This window comes from Delphinus delphis, chromosome 17 (genome assembly GCF_949987515.2).
Source record: "Delphinus delphis chromosome 17, mDelDel1.2, whole genome shotgun sequence".
Classification (NCBI taxonomy): Eukaryota; Metazoa; Chordata; class Mammalia; order Artiodactyla; family Delphinidae; genus Delphinus; species Delphinus delphis.
Genome location: NC_082699.1, coordinates 79838987 through 79861208, shown reverse-complemented (window position 1 = coordinate 79861208; position 22222 = coordinate 79838987). Strand labels below are relative to the sequence as shown.

Sequence of the window (22222 nt, the reverse complement as noted above, 5' to 3'; positions counted from 1 at the left end):
GCTGCGTTGGGTCTTTGTTGCTGCGCGCTGGCGTTCTCTAGTTGTGGTTACTCTTCGTTGCGGTGCGCGGGCTTCTCATTGCGGTGGCTTCTCTTGCTGAGGAGCTCGGACTCTAGGTGTGCGGGCTCAGTAGTCGTGGCTCGCGGGCTCTAGAGCACAGGCTCAGTAGCTGTTGCTCCGCAGCATGTGGGATCTTCCTGGACCAGGGATTGAATGTGTCCCCTGCATTGGCAGGTGGATTCTTAACCACTGTGCCACCAGGGAAATCCTGCATGGTGTTCTAAGACCTAGCCTCAGAAGTCACGTAGTGGCACTCTCGCCAAATTCTGGGTCAAGGCAGTCACAGAGGTCTGCCAGGCTCAAGGGGAGGGGACATGCCCTCCCCACCCACCCCCCCACCCCCATAGAAGCAGTTCAATGTCAAGCCATGAGAAGAGCAGGTGGAATGGACATACTGTGGTGGGCTTGGGCCCAAGTCCTAGACAAAGCGTCCCCTCCAAGGCGGTGGTCTCCTAGAATACTGGGGCATGAGACCCTGCCACTGTGCCTGGTCGAAGGCCGTGAATGATGGCCGTCATTCTCTGCCACTAGCCATCCTCCATCCCCTCACCCTCGACTCTTCAGCTGGACTGAGCAGGCCTTCTTCCCTCAGCAGTGTGGGCTCTTACTCTTCCAGTTCTTACTAGGTCAAGATTGCTGTAGTCCATTGCCGCAGGTGGAAGCCCCCCGGGTGCCCCGCCCTCGTTTCATGGTTGGCCCTAGCAGCTCAGGATAATTAGGATAATGTTGGTTCTGGGCCTAAGGAGCCCAGAGTGACTGCGGGGTGGCTTTTCCTTCCAGATCAGTGCTAACCTTACTGTGTCCCCTTGTGGAAGTGTCCCCCCACCCCAGGAACTAAGATCTCCAACCTGGCAGCATCTCTGGTTTAGGGTATGGGCTGTTCAGGAATGAGAACCCCTTGTTTCTCTGGCCCTTGTGTTCTAGCCATAGGGTACACACATGGGTGGATTCACATTTGGGGCCTAAAGCTTATACAAATTTGGGAGCTGTGTTGAGGATCCCCAAGACCAGCCCTGGATTCAGTGATTGACTAGGACTCATAGAATTCAGCACATACAGTTGTACTCATGACCACGATTCAAGGGAGAGAATGTTAATCAAAATCAGCAAAGGGAAAAGGCTGGTGGGGCAAAGTAAGAGCAAAGCAGGCCCCAGCTTCCAGAGTCCTCTCCTTGAGAAATCGCTCAGGACACACTCCATCCCCCCGGGAACAAGGTGCAACAATGTGTGTGAAATGCTGGCCACCAGCGAAGCTCACTGGAGACTCAGGGCCTACAGCTTTCATAGGGAGCTGGTCACGGTCATGTAGGCACGCCTGCCTGGTATGTACCCAGAGTCCTGGGACGAAAGCAGGAGTTTAGCATAAACCATATTTGTTTGTACAAAGAGTTTAGGTTCAGTGAGCCACTCTTATTGGGGAATGGTAGGAACCCTTCTGAAACCTAGGTTCCCAGACGCCACAGCTCTGCAAACATCGTCTGAAGGAGAGCAGCCTCAGGGCCCTCTTTAAGAAACAGAGGACAGGGATTTCCCTGGTGGTCCAGTGGTTAAGACTCCATGCTCCCAATGCAGGGGGCCCAGGTTCGATCCCTGGTGAGGGAACTAGATCCCGCATGCCACAGCTAAAGATCCCACATGCCACAATGAAGATCCCGTGTGCCGCAACTAATTTTATTAATAAATAAATAAACTTTTTTTTTAAAAAGAAACAGGACAAAATCATATATACAAAATTAAGTGAACAGCGTGAGGAAAGAAATCCCAACGTGCAACACACAGAAAACAAACATAATGTCATCAATTAACTTCCTGACATATTTCTAATGTTTCCCCTGTGCTTTTCAGATGCAAAATCTGTCACCTCTTAAGATGATGACACTTTCATGATGTCTCCTTCTGTATATGGAGAGAGGATAATTTAGTCTCCCCTCTAACATGCTTAATCAAAGTTTATTTAATATATTTATTTATTTTGGCTGCGCCGTGTCTTCGTTGTGGCACACGGGATCTTTTTAGTTGCAGCAGGCGGGCTTCTTAGTTGCAGCATACTGACTTCTTAGTTGCAGCATGCATGCGGGATCTAGTTCCCCGACCAGGGATCGAACGTGGGCCCCCTGCACTGGGAGTGCAGAGTCTTACCCTCTGGACCACCAAGGAAGTCCCATCAAAGTTTATTTTTATAACTTACAGCTTAGGAGAAAAGTTGTTTTCAGGTAACAGCACCTTTAGCTAATATTGTGTACATTTTTAGAATTATTAAATTTGAGAAAACCTCTATCAAATTTCTTTTACGTATGAGCCCTAAGATTTCAGGGCCTTTGGGGGCTCTTGTCTGTGACTAACTTAGATGGTTTTCGAATTGACGACACTCTTCAGCCAATTGCATTAGCTTGACGTGTAGTGACACACAGCACACAGGCGGGTGTGTTCCTGGCGGCCACTTCTCCACCAGAATGACAGCAATAACTGCACTACATCAGGGAGTGAATGTTCCCCCCAGAACCACACTAAAGCCCTCCCGACTCAGCCTCCCTGAGTGGAGCCCACGAGGCCCCCCCCATTCAGTGCAGCAGGGGAGGAAATGACCCAAAGCGGGTGGCAGTGGGAAGAGACAGCATTAACCGACTGGGATTAAATTATGTACTTTGCAAATTTTACAAAATGTGCGACCCTGTGAACACTTTGCTGGGGCCCTGGCCTGGAAGAGTCCCGAGTTGAGCCTCATGACCTCGCAGTGAATCTGTCCCCAGACCCCAGACCCCTTAGGCAGCACAGACGCATCTCAGCAGCGTCCCATCCCAGGAGGGGTCGACAGCCAGTTGGAAGCACGGCAGGGCCTTCAACAGACGGTCTCCATTCCGTTAGGCTGGTGGGGAACCTGGGAAGACCAGCGAGTCCCGGGGTCACGAGCTCATTGCCGTGGGCCATCGGCTCTCAGATGGGTCCTTGGTGTGCATCCCCATCTAGCGGGAGGTAAGGCACTTGGTAAGCCTGGGGTGAAGGTGCTGGGAGAGGAGCTGTCAGGGAGGCAAAGCCGTGTCCAGAACAGGGGTTGGTTTGGGGCAGAATAACTGCCCCTCCAGGTGGAAGGGGTGCGAGTGAGGTTGTGGGTCTCTGCTGCCCCAGGTGGGGTATTTGCAGTGGCAGAGGGGCCTGCCACCGCCTGCCACTACAGCCACCCCTCTCACGGGCCTTTGTGTGAGCGAAGCTTTGATGTCTCTGTCTACGAATCCAAGACCTGGCCCTTCAAGGGCAGTGACTGCTGCGCGCCTCTCCTGTGCAGCCATCACCCTGTCCTGTTTCTCTGCACGTCTCAGGGTGTTTTGCTGAAAGCTGGACGTTTTAGGTGATCTGTTGTAGTAACTCTGGGTCACGTTTAGCTGGCCCCTCCTTGGGCTTGTTGCTGTTGCTGTTAATTAGTCCAGTGGCTTGTCTGCAGCAGTTCTGTGAAGTCTGTTCCTCCACAGTGTGCAGCTATGACGTCACTCCTCAGGCCCCCTCCCCCCTCCTTTTTTTTTTTTAATAAATAAATTTATTTATTTATTTCTGGCTGCGTTGGGTCTTCGTTGCTGCGCGCGGGCTTTCTCTAGTTGCGGCGAGCGGGGGCTACTCTTGGTTGCGCTGCGTGGGCTCCTCATTGCGGTGGCTTCTCTTGTTGCAGAGGACGGGCTCTAGGCGCGCGGGCTTCAGTAGTTGTGGCACATGGGCTTAGTTGCCCCCCGGCACGTGGGATCTTCCCAGACCAGGGCTCGAACCCGTGTCCCCTGCATTGGCAGGCGGATTCTTAACCACTGTGCCACTGGAGAAGTCCCCCCCCCCCTTCTTATAGTTAAGCCTGGCTGCCCAGAAGTTGCGTCTGAGTCAGCATAGCTTAGGGTTCAGCCACCGACTGGGCACAGGTTGTGCTTCAGCTCCCAAGCCAGTGACGTGCTGCCCTTTGCTGATGAATCAGGTTGCGGTTGAGGAACACTTTCAAGTCTGCCCCACGTCCAGCCATTGTAACAGGCTGAAGAATAGCCAGGTCCTAATTCCCAAAGACTGTGAATGTCACTTTCAATGGCAAAAGGAACTTTGCACGTATGATTAAGCTAAGGGTCTTGAGAAGGAGGGAGTGTCCTAGAGTATCCAGGTGGGCCCTACATGTAATCATGAGTATCCTTTTAAGGTGGAAGCAGAGGGGCATTTGGTTGCAGAAGCAGAGGAGGAGGAGAGGTGGCCTTGGAGGCAGATTGGAGTGATGCAGCCACAAGCCGGGGAGCGCCGACTGCTGGCCGCAGCGAGGAACAAACTCCTCCCCCCTCCCCCCCCCACCCCACCCCCGGACCCTCCAGAAGGAACTGTCCTGGCTGACATCTTGATTTTAGCCCAAATGACTCCGTTTGGACTTCCGGCCCTTAGAACTGGAAGAGAATAAATGTCTGTTGTTCTAAGCCTTCGGATTTGTGGTAACGTGTTCGAGCTTTTTTTGGGGGGGGGCTGCTCAGTGCAGCATGTGGGATCTTAGCTCCCCGACCAGGGATTGAACCCATGCCCTCTGCATTGGAAGCAGGGAGTCTTAACCACTGGACTGCCAGGAAAGTCCTGTTTGAGCTCCTTAATAATTTCTCACCACTAGGATCTCCACCATCCTCCCCAACACCACACTCAGCGTCCGAGGAGCTGCTCAGCTACGCTGTGGAGCCACTCGTCCTTCCGTCTCACCCCCTCACCGCTGGCTGGGGTCTGGGGGAGCTGGGGCGGGTGGGAGCCTGCCCCTCCCAGAGATACCCCTGACCCGCGGGTGTTGCGGGGGAGGCCTCGTCTTCTCAGTTCGTCTCTCCCAGTTTCCTCTGCCCTCGGCTGGAGCCAAGCCCAGGGCGCCCCGTGCTCTTGGCCACAGCCTCTCGGAGCCCAGCTGTCATGATGCAGAGCAGGGCGAGGAGGGGCAGGTCCCGCTCTTCTTACCAAGAAGTAGACCTCCACGAATGACTGCTGCACGCCCAGAGTGACAGTCTCCAGAGTGACAGGGTCACTCCTGGAACTCCTGCCCCTGCCAGGCCTCTCAAGGTCACGGCTCGGCACAGGAACACTGTCACTTCCACCACGTTCTTCCAGTCAAAATAAGGCAGAAAGCCAGGTCAGAGTCCAAGGACTGAGAACTGGACGCACCTGTTGAGGGGAGACAGCACGTGCACCTACAGTGGCAGCAGTGGTCGGCGGCCCTCTGCACCCCAGGGGAGGCCACTGCCCGCTCCTCCAGTGAGGAACGAGGGGCTGCTTCTGCCAGGAAGGGGCTCGTGGGAGTTTGGCAGCCAAAGATCCAAGTGTATCCGCTCCAAGTTCCCATCCCAGGTCTCAAGGCTGACTCTGCCCCGGGACAGTGCACATGCCATTTCCTTTGCAACCCAGCTACTTGTATAATCAGCGCCTCTGTTTCCTTCAACACGGGAGGCTGTGCTAGCTTCCACTGCTATGGAATAGGCTGCCCCAAATGCAGTGGCTTAAAACTACATCCACTTGTAAACTCACAGCTCTGCAGGTCACAAGTCTGGGTGCAACATGGCTGCATTTGGGCAACTGGACTAGAATGACTATTTCATGTGACTTCCTTTCAGCTTGAAGAACTTTCTTTAGTATTTCTTGTAAGGTAGGTCTGCTAACAATAGATTCTCTCTTTGTTTATTTTGGACTTTATTTCACCTGAATTTACAAAAGATCATTTTCCAAAATATTGGATTCTTGCTTGAGTTTTTTAGTAATTTGAGTTTATCATCCCATTGTCTCCTGGCCTCCATTGTTTCTGATGAGAAGTTAGGTGTAAATCTTATGGTATTCTCTTATATGTGATGAGTTATTTTTATCTTGTGGCTTTTGAAGTTTTCTCTTTGTCTTTCAAGATTTTGGCTATGACATATCAGGTCCTAGGGGCTGCCCACATGTCCTGCCTCATGGCCCCCCAGCAGTGGAGAATCTCCCTTGCGTGAATCTCTCTGGAGCTTTGCATCCTTCCTCCAGGAAGAAAGCCGTCCTTATATGGGATCTCCTGATTAAGCCAGGTCTGCCCAGGATAATATCCCTTTATACCTCAGCTGTGTCATAACACAATCATGGGTGTAAAAGCCATTCTACTCACAGTACTGGAATTATGCAGGGCGCGTGTGCCAGGGCAGGAAAACTTGGGGCCCTTCTTAGAATTCTGCCTACCACAGTCTACCCTCTGGCCTCCAGAGAGCGTCTGAGCTGGAAGTTGACTGCCCTGAGCCTGTCGTCGTTTGGGGGTAAGATCTCTAGTTCTGCATAAACACTCTACTTCATAACCCTTAGAATGAGGATTATTTCCCACTTACAGAAACCATTAAAATTGACATCACTTCCATCGAGATTAAGTGTGGCTGCTCCCCAGTCTCCCGGAAACTGCTCTCAGGACTGTCCCCCCATGCTCAGCACTGGCGAGAACTTCCTGCCAGCGTGTCACCCTGGAGCAGTGGGGAAATGACATGCAAATCCCAGGAAAACTACTGGTTAACAACTGGAAACAGCAGACCCGCAAAAAGGAAACGACGATGTGAAATAAACAATGATCATGATGGAAGAAATGACACAAAATAATGCCAGCTGCACAGAGCCGTCCCATTGGAAGCCAGACTGGGCGAAGGAAAGAAGTCCTTTATATGATCTCAAGGGTAAACCCAGTTGTCCTTGAGGCGGCCCCCCTGCCCCCAGGAACCTGCTGTCCTCAACGTCTCCTGGGGCCTCCCTGCTCCCTGCCCTCCCCGCCCATGCCCTGAGGTGTGGCCCTGAATGTGGTGCCTCGTCCTCCCTGTGACAGTGACACTCCCTACCACCCCAGCAGCAGGACCACTTTGCCTCCAGCCTTGCCCTGAGGTGCTCGTTGGCTCACCCCACGCCCCCAAGCTCGGACCCACCTTCGCCTCCACAGTCCAGCTCCCCCTTGCTGTTGGGCCAGAGATGCCCCCTCCCTCAGGGCAGCTCAAACATCCACTCTCCCGACCCCTTCAGAGGCTGTGCTGGCCACGACCGCCTCTGGGACTGTGCCCAGTCAGCCAGCCCCACAACATGGCACGAGCAGCTGGTGGCCAGATGGGTGGGGAAGGATGCCTGAATCTCGCAGCCCTCTACCTGCAACACCGCCATCCTGGGCTAGGATGCAGAAGCTTCTGTCCTCCAGGAGGAGCTTCCTAGGGGGACTCCAGGCCTGAGGCAGGTCTGGGCTCCTCTAGCCATTCAACCCTCAGGGGGCCAGAGGTCAGAGGTTAAGTTTGCCCTGCTCCAGGTGCTCTGAAGCCCTGGAATGCGGCTGAGGGGCAGTGCTGACCTCACAATGGCAGGGTCTGCTGCCCCTGGCCAGCCCGCCAGCTGCCGGCAGCTGCCGCCCACCGCTGCCAGGCATGTCCCTCCTCAGCAGCTACGAGGGCCTGCAGCAGGAGATCCAGCGGCTGGCACAGGAGAACCAAGAGCTGCGGCGGCTCGTGCAGCTCATCCAGGAGAACGAGCAGCTGAAGCTGGTGCTCAGGAACCGGGGCATCGGCCTGAGCTGCTGCAGCTCCGGGCTCCTGGCCGAGGTGCCCGCCAGCCCCCGCCTGCCCCGGCGCAGAACCATCAACTTCAGGGATGCTGAAAGAGGTGCGTGGGCCAGGGCCGTGGGGGTCTCCTCAGGGACCCGCAGGCTGCACTCACCGAGCCGTGCAGGACAGCGAGAAGTGGGAGAAATCCCTGCTCCCGTGCAGCCGTGTTCTGTCAGGTGCTGACAGGTGCTGTGGAGGAAGGGGCGAGGAATGGAGTCGGGGGGCTCTTCTAGGGGTGCAGCGGGGAGAGGGTGACATCTCTGAGTGACCTCAGAGCAGCGCTAGACTGAAGTGAGGGAGCCGTGAGGCTGCCCTTTAATGCCCCATCATACAGAGGATGTGAGGCGGCCAGAGGCCACCAGTCCGTGGGGAGCCCTGCTGCAGCCTGGGTTGCGGCCCAGACCCTGTGCTCTCACAGCAGCCAACCTCCCTCTCTCCTCTTGGGACCAAGCAGACTTCAAGGGCCAGCAAGGCTCAAGGAAGCGGTAGAGTCTGGGGTGGGATGGGGCCAGGGCATGGACCGTGTCCCTGCCTGTCTGGCCACCTGTCTGCCTGGCCCGTGAGGTGAGGTGGCCCCTTCACCTGCTGTTTCTCTGCTTGGGAAGCCCCCTATCCCCCACCGTTCCTTTGCGGCCCCTCACAGCTCCAGCCCACCTCAGGCCTGGGCAGGCACCCGGGCAGCTTTCAGCTCGCCGGCAAACGGGCCAGGGAAGGGCAGCCACCCGCCCCGTGGTCCCGAGACTGACCACAGCGTCTGGCGATATCAGCCCGAGCGTCGCGCGGTCGGCCTGGGAGGGCGGCGTGGAGGGCCCCAAGCCCACAGCGCCTGGCGCGCCCACGGGGAGTGAGGGGTTTCTCCAGGACGCCCCCCTGCCCCCCCGCCGCGGGTCGGGCCACTCAATTCTGCCCTCCCGCGTCACCCATCCCCCACCCCGGGCCGCCACCACCGCCGCACGCTGCGGGGCGCGGTCCGAGGTCGTCTGCGCTCCGCCTGCCCCGGGGCACCTGGAGGAGGGCACCCGGGGCGCCCGCGCTCAGCGAGCTCCGGACCGGCGCAGGGCCGGGCGGCCGCAGAGCCCAGGTGCCCGGGGGCCGGGCCGCGGGGTGGGGCCGCGCCGGCACGGCGCCGCCCCGCCGGGGATCTGGATGGAGACGCCTGCCGCCCGCGGCTCCGGGCCACCCGAGCCTGACGCAACCGGAGAGCCCGGCGGGCCCCGCTTCCGGGCTGGGGGAGGGCGCGGGCAGGGCCCAGAGCGAGTGCGGCCGAACGGACGGCGAGCGACCGGAGCCGACAGGCCAGGTGGGCGCCGCGCCAGGATCCTCCCCGCTCCCCCGTCCGCACCCCCGGCCCCACTCGCCCCCACCGCCCGCTCCCCTTCGCCTCCCGGCCCCGCCCCGTCGTCTGCGCAGGCTCCGCCCCGTCCCCGTGTCCCGCTCGGCCTCTGCTCCAAGGTCGAGCCTTTGGGAAGTGGGCCTTTTCTCACCAGCCCCCAACCCACGTGCCTCTTCGTGCTTAAGGGCCCAGAAACCCCAGCCCGAGGGCTCCCGCCGCGCCTCCTCCTTTGAAAGGCCTGCTCCAGGCCCTGGGGTCCCTTGCAACCCTGCGCACTGGAACTGGGGAGTGGGGGTCATGAGGCCCTGCAGGACTTGCCCGGCTCTGGCTCCACCCAGGGCCCCTCATGGGCGTGGAACCCCTGTCTTCTCCCCATCCCAGGATGCCCCCCAGGCCTCCCTGCTGACCCACTGCCTCTGTCCAGTGCTCCCAGGACTGCCGGCTGAAGAGTCGCTGCTGGACTCCAGCCCCACCACCATGGGCAGCCCGGAGGGGCGCTTCCACTTTGCCATTGACCGCGGAGGCACCTTCACAGATGTCTTTGCCCAGTGCCCAGGGGGGCACGTGAGGGTCTTAAAGCTGCTCTCAGAAGACCCCGCCAACTATGTGGACGCACCCACCGAGGGCATCCGCCGCATCCTGGAGCAGGTGGCCAGGGCAGAGTGGTGGGGTGGGGAGGGACTTGGGGCCAGAGGCCTGATGGCTGACCACGTGGTTCCCAGGAGGGGGGCATGCTGTTGCCGCGGGACCGGCCGCTGGACACCAGTCGCATCGCCAGCATCCGCATGGGCACCACGGTAGCTACCAACGCGCTGCTGGAACGGCGCGGGGAGCGGGTGGCACTGCTGGTGACTCGCGGCTTCCGAGACCTGCTGCATGTGGGCACCCAGGCCCGTGAAGACCTCTTTGACCTGGTGAGTTCATCACGCCAGCAGGTGGCCAGCTCTGCAGCACATGTTTTCCCTGGAGTGCCGTGGCCCCGCAGGGAGGGCGGTCCTTGGAAGGGTCAGTGCCAGCCCAAGGCCACCAGCTGATAGAGAGGAGGTTCCGGGCACTCGTAGTGGGATGCTGCGTCCCCCTAGCCCTGACTGGTCACGTGTTGTCCTATGCCTGTGTGCCGCTCCGCCCAGTCTTGGACCCTGACCCTCACCCCCACGGTTGGGCTCTGGGAAGGAGCTGCCTTTGTGGGGGTGGGGCAGTTGGCTGCACTCAGAGGCCTGGGGGCAGAGAGCCGCCCCCCGGGGGGGCCTTCCTGGGGCCACCCGCTCTGACTGTGTCACCCTGTCTCACTGTGTCTCCTGGGCCTGTGGACTGGCCTGTTGGGACACATCTGCTCGCCTGCATTGCCCCACCCGTGCAGGGCCCCGGCAGGGACCCTCAGGCCTGGGACTCCTCTGAGCCTCTGCCTGCCCTCAGGCCGTGCCCATGCCCGAGATGCTGTACGAGGAGGTGCTGGAAGTGGACGAGCGTGTGGTGCTGTATCGAGAGGAGCCAGGTGCTGGGGTGCCCGTGAAAGGTACGGATGCCCGAGTGTTGGGGCGCAGGGCAGCAGGCCCCGATGGGCCTTTGACGGGGCAGCGGCGGGCTTCCCTGCAGGCCGCACAGGGGACCTGCTAGAGGTGCAGCAGCCTGTGGACCTGGGGGGCCTGCGAGGGAAGCTGGAGGGGCTCCTGTCCCGAGGCATCCGCAGCCTGGCCGTGGTGCTCATGCACTCATACACGTGAGTGTGGGCTGGCTGGGGGTGCGGGCGGCAGGTGGGCCAGCGGGTGGGCAGCTAGCTCAGCGGCACTCGGACGCCATCGTAGGTGGGCCCAGCACGAGCAGCAGGTGGGCGCCCTGGCCCGCGAGCTGGGCTTCACACACGTGTCACTGTCCTCGGAGGCCATGCCCATGGTGCGCATCGTGCCCCGGGGGCACACTGCCTGCGCCGACGCCTACCTCACACCCACCATCCAGCGCTACGTGCAGGGCTTCCGCCGTGGCTTCCAGGGTCAGCTCAAGGTGAGGCCCCCCGCCGGCCCGCCCTGGCCACCCCCGCCCTGCGCCGCCCCGCCCCTCACTGCCCACCTGCCTGCCCACAGGACGTGCAGGTGCTGTTCATGCGCTCCGATGGTGGCCTGGCGCCCATGGACTCCTTCAGTGGCTCCCGCGCTGTGCTCTCGGGCCCTGCTGGGGGCGTCGTTGGGTACTCAGCCACCACCTACCGGGTGGAGGGTGGCCATCCTGTCATCGGCTTTGACATGGGAGGTATGAGGGCCTGAGGGGGGGGTCCGGGGGAGCCTCAGATGCCGGGCTGGGCAATGTCAGGCATCCAGGTCTGTGGGATGACCCCTCGTCACCCCGTCTCCCACCAGGCACGTCTACCGACGTGAGCCGCTATGCTGGCGAATTTGAACACGTCTTCGAGGCCAGCACAGCTGGTGTCACCCTCCAGGCCCCCCAGCTGGACATCAACACCGTGGCAGCTGGTGGGGGCTCCCGCCTCTTCTTCAGGTCAGCCCCATCCCGCACCTGGGCGGACCCCCAGCCCTGCCTCCCAGCCCTGCCTCCCAGCCCACCTCCACCTCCAATTCCCCTCTCCAAAGGTCAGGCCTCTTCGTGGTGGGGCCAGAGTCTGCAGGAGCCCACCCCGGCCCCGCCTGCTACCGCAAAGGTAAGAGCTGGCACGTGCTCTGCCAGTCCCCTTCCCACACGGCCCAGGCCCAGCGACCCCTCCAGCCCCACCCCCACTGCCCGCTCCCGGCGCTCACCTCCAGCCCCACACCGTGCACACCTCCCAGGAGGCCCTGTGACCGTGACGGATGCTAATCTGGTCCTGGGTCGCCTGCTGCCTGCCTCCTTCCCCCGCATTTTTGGGCCGGGAGAGGACCAGCCACTGTCCCCGGAGGCGTCCCGAAAGGCCCTGGAGGCTGTAGCCACCGAGGTCAACAGCTTCCTGACCAACGGGCCTTGTCCGGCCTCCCCACTGAGCCTGGAGGAGGTGGCCATGGGGTTTGTGCGTGTGGCCAACGAGGCCATGTGCCGGCCCATCCGCGCGCTCACGCAGGTACAGCCGCCTCTCCCCTCGCCCAGGGCTGGGGGACAGGATGGGGGAGGGCCGGGCGGGGCAGGCTAGGCCACTGATCCCCTTCTGGCTCCCCAGGCGCGAGGCCACGACCCCTCGGCCCACGTGCTGGCTTGCTTTGGGGGAGCTGGTGGGCAGCACGCTTGCGCCATCGCCCGGGCCCTGGGCATGGACACCGTGCACATTCATAGGTGTGTCTGGGTGTGGTGCGTGTGTCCTGGGGCCGGGGGGCCACTGTGGGAGGCACCCCACCCTTTCGCTGTGCGGTCCCTGTCCCCCTAGGCATAGTGGGCTGCTGTCAGCACTGGGGCTGGCCCTGGCAGACGTGGTACACGAGGCACAGGAGCCCTGCTCCCTGCCCTACGCGCCCGAGACCTTTGTGCAGCTGGACCAGAGGCTGAGCCGCCTGGAGGAGCAGTGCGTGGATGCCTTGCGGGCCCAGGGCTTCCCCAGGTGGGGCTCCGGGGGCTGCCGGGCCAGGTGGAGGGCCTGCCGCACCCGAGCCGCTGCACTTGGGGCCTCTTCGGCGGCAGTCAGGGAGGGGTGGCCTGGGTGTCCTCGAGGGTACCCAGTGCGAGTGCCCTGCCTGTCGCCGCTGCAGGGCTCAGATCAGCACCGAGAGCTTCCTGCACCTGCGCTACCAGGGCACGGACTGCGCCCTGATGGTGTCCGCCCGCCAGCACCCGGCCACGGCCCACTCACCCCGAGCGGGCGACTTCGGGGCGGGCTTCGTCGGGAGGTATGTGAGCTCCGCGTCTTGGGAGCCCTGGCTGGCGTCCGCTGGCCCGGCTGCCCGCCCTGATGGCTCTCCGGGACCTTCGGGTGCGCAGGTACATGAGGGAGTTTGGCTTCATCATCCCTGAGCGGCCAGTGGTGGTGGACGACGTGCGGGTGAGGGGCACTGGCCGCAGTGGCCTTCGCCTCGAGTACGTCCCGAAAGCCCAGAGTGGGCCTCCCCGGGTAGACAAGGTTGGTGGCCCTGCCTGTGCCCGTCCACCCACACCCACTGGGACACGGGGACAGGTGTGGAGGGGGAGACGCAGGGAGGGCACCGGCCCTAGGAACTTCGCTCACCTGACGCCCTCCTCAGACGACCCGTTGCTACTTCGAGGGGGGCTACCAGGAGACCCCCGTGTACCTGTTGGGCGAGCTGGGCGCTGGGCACAAGCTGCAGGGGCCCTGCCTCCTCATTGACAGCAACAGGTGGGCTGAGGGCCGGGGCCACGGCTGCCGGGGCTGGGGTGACCCGTGGGGCCCAGGCTGCAGGAGCCTGAAGGGCTCTCGGGTCCCTTCCCGGTTGGGCTGCTTCTGGGCCTGGGCACGTGGGGTCCCTGCTTGGGAGGGGTGTGTGGCCTGGCTCCTGCAGCCCCTTTGCTGCCCTGCCCGCAGTACCATCCTGGTGGAGCCAGCCTGCCAGGCGGAGGTGACTGAGACTGGGGACATCCGCATCTCCGTGGGGGCTGAGGCCCCCGGCACGGTGGGTGCCCAGCTCGACCCCATCCACCTGTCCATCTTCTCCCATCGCTTCATGAGCATTGCTGGTGAGTGGCTTCCACCATCCTGCTTCCCCGCCCCGCTCCCTGCGGCGCACCAGGCAGGGGTGTGCGGAGAGAAAGCGTGACCCGGGGGAAGGGGCGGAAGCGGAAGGCGTCCTGCGGTGGCGCAGGCCCTGGGCAGGGTGGGCGCTCTTCTCCTCCCGGCACCGCGTGGTCTGGGCTCCGCACGGTGAACCCAGGCTCCGAAGCCCGTGCCCCGCACCAGTTTCTTAACGTGCGAAGCAGGGCGTAGGGCTGATGGTGGCGCTGGGCAGGGCTGGGGAGGAAGGGGGTGCCCTTCACGAGTAAGATGTGGCTTGGCCATGGCCTCGCAGCGTCTGGGTGGACCATCGCCCGCTTCGGGTCCTGGGTCCGGGACTCAGAGGCCTTGAAGGCGGTGGGCCCTGCCTCTCCGTACCCCGGGGATGCGCTGTGGATGGGGTGGGGCCAGCGGGCATTTGGTCACTCTGTGTCCCCAGAGCAGATGGGCCGCATCCTGCAGCGCACGGCCATCTCCACCAACATCAAGGAGCGCCTGGACTTCTCCTGCGCCCTCTTTGGGCCCGACGGGGGGCTGGTCTCCAACGCCCCTCACATCCCTGTGCACCTGGGTGCCATGCAGGAGACGGTGCAGTTCCAGGTTCGGCGGGCCCCTCTCCCTGCCCCCCGCCCCTTGCACCGGCCCCCTCCCCACTCTGCACCTGTCTCCTGGCTTCAGATCCAGCACGTGGGGGCTGACCTCCATCCCGGCGACGTTCTGCTGAGCAACCACCCCTGCGCGGGGGGCAGCCACCTGCCAGACCTGACCGTCATCACACCGGTGAGGGTCGCTGCCCAGGTACCTCGGGTGGTAGGGCCGCCGGCGCCCCTGACCGTTGCCCTCACCCCTAGGTGTTTTGGCCGGGTCAGACGCGGCCTGTGTTCTACGTGGCCAGCCGTGGGCACCACGCGGACATTGGGGGCATCACACCGGGCTCCATGCCCCCCCACTCCACCACCCTGCAGCAGGAGGGCGCCATCTTTCTGTCCTTCAGACTCGTCCAGGCGGGTGTCTTCCAGGAGGAGGGTGAGTGGGAACGGATCTGGGGTGGGGCTGAAACACCCGGCCGCTTCGTGCAGCCAGGCTGGGCCGGACACGGGGATGCAGCCCCCGCTGCCCCCCTCCCCCCCGGCCTAGGCCAGCCTCCAGGCTGAGGGAGCTGCTCGGTGACCCCCCAGGGTGGTTGCAGATCGCCTCTCAGAGGTGATCAGACGAGCTGAGCTGAGTTCTGCCTGGGTCCAAGGAGGCCTGGAAGGTTTGGGGGTGGGGAGCTGGCCAGGACACCCAAGGGACTGGGTGCAGGAGGGGGAGGAGCCTATTTTAAGGTGGGCGGCTGCTGGTGGCGTTTATGATTTGCACTGGGTTTGCATTGGCTCTGGGGACTGCAGAGACACGGCGGCACCAGCGGCCAGGGGCTGCAGGCTCTCGGGGCCTGGGTCAGTCACTGGGCAGCCGTGAAGGGCTTCAGCTGGGCCTGAGCTGCCTGTGCACCGGGCAAGCCCCTGCCTGCGTGCAGGGCGCGTGGAGGCTCCTGCAGGCCAGGCAGGGGGCGTGGGGGGGGCAGCCGCTCTCGCCCTCGAAGATGCTGAGCCTCAAGCTGGGAGGCAACCGTGAGGGGGTTTTGGAGGTCAGGGTTGGTAAGTGGTGGGACTTGGGCAGCGGGGAGGAATCAAGTTTGGACAGCTGTAGGATGGAGGTCCTGGCACTGCAGTTGCCAGGAAGGTGGGACAGAGACTGCAGTGGCACCTGGGGGTCAGGGACAGCTGGTGTGAGAGCCCACGGGGCATCCCAGAGTGAGAACAGGTGATGTGGGCAGGGTGGAAGGTGGGGTAACAGAGCCATGGGCTCTTGTGGGTGCTGAGAACACGAACAGAGTGACTGAGGCCTGGCTGCTCCCTTGGTCAGTATGGGGTGGGGGCAGAGGGTAGGGGTCACCGAGGGACCTGTGCAGGCATGTCTGGCAGAGGACCCAGCGGCCAGGGAGCCTGAGAGGACCCTGATCCAGACTCAGGAGGGGAGCTTGCCCGAAGCAGGGAGTGGTCCACGGGGCCAGAACCCGTACTGCTGCCCGAGGTGGACGCCTTGTCCAGATCTTTTGGGGGCGGTGGCGGGGCGCACAGGCAGCCATGCTGGCGCTCTTTCAAAACGACTGGCTGTGGCGGTGAGTTCGGGGCCCCAGGGCTGAGGGCAGTGTGAGTGTGGGAGGGTTAAGGGAAGTGGTTTTTCCTGCTGGGAGAGGGGAGGGGTGCCCAGAAAAGGCTGGAGAGTGTGAGCCAGGTGGTGGGGAGGTAGGGCAGGAGAAATGAAGGAGGGAGGAGAGTTTGCTGAGGGAACCTTCCCCCTGCCCTGCCCCCTGCCCCGGGTACCTCCAGCCCACGTGAGATCATGGTCACGGTCAAAGCTGCTTGTCCCATCCTAGGGTGCCCTGGGGCATTGTGGTGTGGGAAGAAGGTTCAGTAGCTGATGGGGGAAAGCTGGGGATTTTCAGGGACCTGGAAGAGCCAGCAGGGTAGTGGGGAGCCAGTGATGGGCCAACGTGTGGTCCCCGCAAGTGCCCCAGCAGAGAAGTACAGCAGGTGTGGAGCAGGGCACCAGGTGGCCCGGGGACTTTGAGTGGCTCAGTGGCGATCCCATCCATTCAGCGGTAACCGAAGCCCTGCGGGCACCAGGCAACATTCCAGGCTGCAGCGGAACACGGAACCTGCACGACAACCTGTCAGATCTGCGTGCCCAGGTGGCAGCCAACCAGAAGGGCATCCAGCTGGTGGGCGAGCTCATTGGGCAGTACGGCCTGGATGTGGTACAGGCCTACATGGGCCACATTCAGGTGGGCCGGGGGGAAGGAGCGAGCCGGCAGCTCTGTGCCTGCCCCAGGCAGGTGGACGGAGGTGGGGGGCACCTGGCCCACCTGGAAGGTGGCGCGGCCGTTACTGAACATACTCTCCACCAGGCGAACGCTGAGCTAGCTGTGCGAGACATGCTTCGGGCCTTTGGAACCTCCCGGCAGGCCCAGGGCCTGCCCCTGGAGGTGTCTGCAGAGGACCACATGGACGACGGTTCTCCCATCCGACTCCGAGTGCAGATCGACGTGAGTGAGGTCAGTCTTGGGAGGAAGGACCTCCCCAGGCATCAGGGCCGTGGCCACCCGGCTGCTGACTTCTCCCCTCCTCTCTGGCGGGCAGGGTAGCGCGGTGTTTGATTTCAGCGGCACGGGGCCCGAGGTGTTCGGCAACCTCAACGCGCCTCGGGCCATCACGCTGTCTGCGCTCATCTACTGCCTTCGCTGTCTGGTCGGCCGCGACATCCCACTCAACCAGGTGTGCAAGGGTGTGGTGCGCACACGGACAGCAGGTCAACCCCAAGCCCCACGTCACCCTGAGGGAGCCTGGGGCTAGGCCGGCCCAAGGTCGGACTGATCCTAGGGACGCGATGGTGTACCTCCCAACTCTTCTTGAGCGCTGGCCCCTCTCCCCACAGGGCTGCCTGGCACCGGTGCATGTTGTGATCCCTAAGGGCTCCATCCTGGACCCGTCCCCAGAGGCGGCGGTGGTGGGCGGCAACGTGCTTACGTCGCAGCGGGTGGTGGACGTCATCCTGGGGGCCTTCGGGGCCTGCGCTGCTTCCCAGGTGTGGTGGGCCGGTGGGCACAGCTCTGGGGCTGCTGGGGGCGGGGCGAGGGAGGGCTGCAGGCTGCGACCGGCCGAGAGGCGACGCGCCCCCAGCCAGCGCAGCGGCCATTTGTCCCCGCCAGGGCTGCATGAACAACGTGACCTTGGGCAACGCCCACCTGGGCTACTACGAGACGGTGGCGGGCGGCGCGGGCGCGGGCCCCGGCTGGCATGGGCGCAGCGGTGTGCACAGCCACATGACCAACACACGGATCACCGACCCCGAGATCCTGGAGAGCAGGTGAGCGCTGCAGGAAGGGGTGGGGCTGAGGAGCCGGGCCTGGGGTGGAGCGGGGGCGGGGCAGGCTGGGCTGAGACCCTGGCCCCGCGCAGGTACCCAGTTATCCTGCGCCGCTTTGAACTGAGACTGGGGTCTGGGGGGCGCGGCCGCTTCCGGGGCGGCGATGGTGTTATCCGCGAGCTGCTTTTTCGTGAGGAGGCGCTACTGTCAGTGCTGACCGAGCGCCGCGCCTTCCAGCCTTATGGCCTTATGGGTAAGTGGCTCCCTTCCCCTCTCCCCCCAGCCCATCACGGCCGTCAGTTCCCCACCCACCTCCTGTCCCATCTACCCCCCTATTCCCCCACCAACTCCCCACGCCTCTCACTTCCTTGCCTCCTGGGCCACCCCTACCTTGCCTCTTCTTGCAGGGGGCGAGCCCGGAACTCGTGGCCTAAACCTACTGATCCGGAAGGGCGGCCGGACAGTGAATCTGGGCGGGAAGACCTCAGTGCTCGTGTCCCCGGGGGTAAGGACTGCGGCCTGGCCTGTCCCATCCCCGCCCCCACCCCCAGCTGCCCCCATCCCACAGAGTGAATGGAGTTGCACAGATAACTAGAGACGGAGTTTAATTTGGCTCCTGAAGGATGGGGGCTGCAGACTCTGGGGTCCCAGCTGGCTGCTGTGGCTGCACTGCCCTGCCGGGGATGGGATGGCGGCAGGAGACAGGCAGAGCCCATCCCCACACTGAACCTCCCCTCTGCCCCACAGGATGTGTTCTGTCTCCACACACCAGGCGGCGGGGGCTATGGGGACCCAGAGGACCCCGCCCCTCTGCCGGCGTCGCTCCCGCAGCCCCTAGCCTTCCCTGAGCGGGGCAGCGTCTATGAGTACCGCAGGGCCCAGGAGACTGTGTGAGGGAGGGCCCCGCACAATAAAGATTCCTGAAGTCGTCCTGTTCCAGTGGCGGCTGGCCAGGCTCACGTTCTGTGTCCCTGTCTGTCTTTCCACCCGTGCTGGCACCTGTCTCCTCCGTACCTGCCTTAGGAGGGCTTGCAAGTCCCACCGCCAGGTGGTCCGTAAGCCCCACCAGGGCGGTGCTGAGTGTCACCCGTTCCACCTCTTGGGGGCAGGAGTCAGGTTGAGGGGTCGCCCCAGCGCCAGCAGGCCCAGCACCCTGAGCTCTGGCACGTACTGGGCTCAGAACGCCTCCGGGTCCTCCTCGGTAGGTGACGTAGTCCAGGCGACGGCCCGCCAGTGCTCAGCCGGGCGGCCTCCCCTGGGAGGGCCTGCCAGGGAGTGGCGGCGCCCTTCCTCCTTTCCAAGGCCCTGAGGAGGGTGGCAGTGTCACCAAGGTTAGGGCATCCCTCCTTCCGAGCGTTGCCTGGCCCCCAGGTAGCCACTCACCTCAGCATCTCCGCGGGGCAGGCCACGGAGTGGCGGAGATTGCAGGATCTCAGCAGCGTTCCTGGGGAGGGCGGAGGACGGTGGGGAGAGGCGGTATCAGTGGGAGCCTGGCCCGCGAGCCCGCCCTAGGTCCGTCCGCCCCCAACCCCGGCGCGTCCCCGGCCGGCGGCGGTCCCGGAAGCGGCTGAACAGCTGGTGCCGCTGCTCCCGCGCGTGGGCTGCGGAGAGGCCGGCGCTCGGTGGGCGGGGCCGCCCGCCCGCCCCGCTGCAGCCTTTTCTCACCTAAGCGCGCAGTTGTCGAAGTTGTGGTCACCCAGGCGCACACTGAAGGCCACGGCCTCGTCACTTTGGCGGCTCTCAACCTCGGACAGCTCGGCCCAGTCCAGCAACAGCGTCAGCTGTGTGCGGCGCAGGAGCCCGTCCTCTGCGGGGCGGGGTGGGTTGGAGGAGAGGGACGGGGAGGGAAGGAAGGCTCAGTCCGAGGTGCCATTCTGCCTCCTGGACACCCAGCTGCGCCCGCGCCTTTCCCCGCCCCGCCCGGTCCCGATCTGTGAGCCCACCAGCACTCGAAGGGACTGGCGGCGCCTGGGGCAGTGAATAAACGGTGGGGGGAGGGGAGGTGCAGACAAGGATTGGGACTCCGCGCAGAGTGAGGGGGGGCGGCCCGCCCACGAGCCTACGAGCAGCCAGTCGGGCTCACCGCTCGGCGAATGCAAATGCGTGCAGTGCAGGAAAGCCCACGATGTGGCGCCCGTCCGGGATGCCCAGCTGCGCTTGGGGACCTTCGCGCGTTCGACCCCATGTCCCGCCCCCTTCCGGGTTCCGGATCGCCGCGGCCGGTGGGCGGACACCTGTGCAGAAAGTAGTCACTTGGAGGCCAGCGCATCCTCGCAACGTGCGTGAGGAAGGACTGGAAATCTGCGCGTAGCAGCGGGTAGCGCGAGGCCAGCAGCAGCCCGCTGCCCAGCAGCTTCAGGTGTAGCCCGGGCTGCAGGCCGAATGTGCCACGTCGTACGACACCGGGCCCAGATTGGGTGCCAGGCGGCTCAGCAGGCGTCGCTCTGCGCGAAGATGGAACACGTCCTGCAGGCACATGAAGTCCAGCCTCGCTGGCACGGCACCCCTGCACTGGCCAACTGCAGCCGGTAGCCCCATAGGGCGAATGCCGCAGGCCGGCGAGCAGCACGGCGCCCACGGTCTCGGCCCGCCGCTGGTTGTGCGCCAGCCCGTCGGGGAGCAGGCACAGGTTGACGCCGAAGAAGCTGAAGCTGCGCGCGGGGCGCCAGGGCGTGGGGGGCGCCCAGCACTGCGGAGGGGGCTGGTAGCAGAAGGGACGGCGCCAGGCTTGCAGCAGCAGGTCCGGCAGTGCCACAGGCAGGCCGACAAGCAGCAGCAGCGACAGAGCCGCTCCGGCGCCCGCTGCGGCGCTCAGCCAGATCTGGTCGCTCGGGCGTGCGGCCGGCGCCCAGCAGCCCAGCAGCTGGTCCAGGGCCCAGCAGGCCGAGAAACGTAGCGCGCGGGCCAGGCCGGGGAGAGCGTGCAGCACAGGGTGCGGGAAGGGTGAGGGCCGTAGGGCGCAGGGCGTCGGGGGCCAGTCGGGCGGGCATGGCGTGGCGCGCGGGGCTCTTGGTAGCAAGTCTCTCCGACGACTCACTGGCTTCCAGCGTGCGAGTCGACTCGTTCGTGCGTGCCCGGGAGCTGCAGGGGAGTCACAGGGGTCAAGGCCACGTGGCACAACTTGTGCGCGGAGGCGGCAAGGCGCTGAGCCCCCGCGAGCCTGGGGGTATGGGCACAGGCGGAGCCACCCGGGAAGCCGCCCTCTCCTCACCCGCGCGGAACCTCGGCGGCGGTTGGAGAACAAAAGGGAAAGCGAAAGAGACCCTAGTCCCGCCCCAGATCCTTCTCGCCCCGCCCTCCCCTGAAAGCCGCAGGGAGAACCCCCAGACCCGCCCGATGGGAGCGACTTCTGGGTGCAGCCCACACCAAGTGGAGCGCGACACTTCTTAATGCGGGCCGGCGCAGCGACAGGGAGTGGAGCGCGATGCGCGCTGCCTCCCCCTCTCCCTCCTCCCGCGAGTCAGAGCGTAATGGCCCCGGCGCTCCCGCTGCCCAGACTGCGGGATCTACCCCACCCCGACCTGCTTCCCCCAAGTCCGAGGAAGGGGCGGACTCGGAGAGGCCTCACCAGTCACCGGCTCAGCGCCGGGCACCGCCCATAGTGGAGGCGGCTCTGTGACCCTCCCCCAAGAAGCTTCCAATCTGGGGGAAGGGCTGTTGGTTCGGCCCCGCGCAGTAGGCCGGGCCGCCGGGGCACGCGAGCCAGGTGGAAGCCAGCTCTGCGTCCACGCAGCCTCTTGCACCCGCTCTGCTGCATCCCAGGACCGAGCCGCCTCCCGCTTGCTCAGGCGCTGCCCTGCCCTCCACCTTCCTAATTCGAGCTGTGAACCAGTTCCTAGAGCTCTTAAGGTTGTCTCTTAGATTGCCCTGGAGTTTGGGCCAGGGCTGCCCTTCACACCTACAGACATGGAGAAGGGGCTTCTGCTCCCCCCCCCCAGCCCCCAATTTTCCAGAAATCCCCGATACCCTTTACGAATCAAGAGCTGGTGCTGGGTGTGCTCGTTGCCGTGGGTTTGTCGTATTGCTAAGCCTTCTCGGCAGGCAGAGCTGGAAGGTCTGCATGTGTAGCTCTCTAACATGTCTATACACAGAGGCCTTCCCTGCCTTTCCCAGGGGTCTGGCTTCATCTCCTGAAGTAGCAGCCCGGCAGTGAGGGGAGCAAGCAGACGGAGCCCTGGGGCCGAGCACCCCAGCACGCGCTACACCCCTCTCCGCACCCCTCGCTGGTTGCTGACGTGATTCCCCTGCTTGAACCCAGACCCAGGGCTCCTCTGTTCACTTGCGGTCCTCAGGCTGGCAGGCAGCGGTGCTTCCAGAGCCTCCTTGACTGGGGTCCGCATCCCCACCACCTCCCCCTCTTCAGGCAGGCCCTCTGCTCTGCCCCACGCTGCTCTCCTCTCCTCACGCACGTCCTGAAGGGACCAGCATCCTGGCCTGCACCCCTCTGCATCCCGCACTCTCCCTGAGCCCTTCCCGCTCCGAGTCTCTAGGTCACCTCCAGGAATCCCACCCCACCCCATCCCCACTCCTGCTCTCCCCTGCTCTGTTCGGCTTTCCGTCGGCCTGTGCACCTCAGCTCTGCCCCTGCAGTAGGTGGAATCTGCCCTCGCCGGCTCTGACTCTCCCAGTCCGGTCCCTTCCTGCGGGGCCTTTGGCAGGGACCCCGTCTCCCTGGGCTGCGCGGTGCCCAGGTTCCTCCTGGCTCCCCTCCCTTTA

General features: G+C 63.5%; 2 protein-coding genes across 4 annotated transcripts; one reads left to right on the top strand and one right to left on the bottom strand.

Moving 5' to 3' along the window:
* Positions 1-8636: 8636 nt before the first annotated feature.
* On the top strand, positions 8637-18454 carry OPLAH (5-oxoprolinase, ATP-hydrolysing). Of its 3 annotated transcripts, none has more exons than XM_059995311.1 (27): positions 8659-8925; positions 9383-9606; positions 9681-9872; positions 10375-10474; positions 10555-10678; positions 10764-10959; positions 11040-11205; positions 11313-11451; positions 11544-11611; positions 11739-12004; positions 12101-12213; positions 12305-12475; positions 12624-12761; positions 12853-12991; positions 13113-13225; positions 13412-13563; positions 14037-14197; positions 14276-14377; positions 14449-14623; positions 16240-16424; positions 16548-16694; positions 16780-16914; positions 17075-17224; positions 17349-17506; positions 17599-17759; positions 17914-18011; positions 18254-18454. In XM_059995311.1, the coding sequence occupies exons 1-27, from the start codon at positions 8772-8774 to the stop codon at positions 18398-18400; spliced, it is 4074 nt and encodes a 1357-aa protein (XP_059851294.1). In that variant the 5' UTR covers positions 8659-8771; the 3' UTR covers positions 18401-18454. The 3 variants fall into 3 exon arrangements, with proteins under 3 accessions (XP_059851296.1, XP_059851294.1, XP_059851295.1); XM_059995312.1 differs by having other exon boundaries at positions 8820-8925; positions 9340-9606; XM_059995313.1 differs by lacking the exons at positions 17599-17759; positions 17914-18011; positions 18254-18454 and having other exon boundaries at positions 8637-8925; positions 17329-17489.
* On the bottom strand, positions 18428-20960 carry LOC132440362 (uncharacterized; the record flags this gene model as incomplete). The annotated part of the gene is made up of 5 exons (XM_069541558.1): positions 18428-18811; positions 18890-18950; positions 19172-19313; positions 19590-19740; positions 20544-20960. Coding segments are annotated over 5 exons (900 nt in total), but the record flags the coding sequence as incomplete, so codon positions are not given.
* Between the last annotated feature and the right edge of the window lie 1262 nt (positions 20961-22222).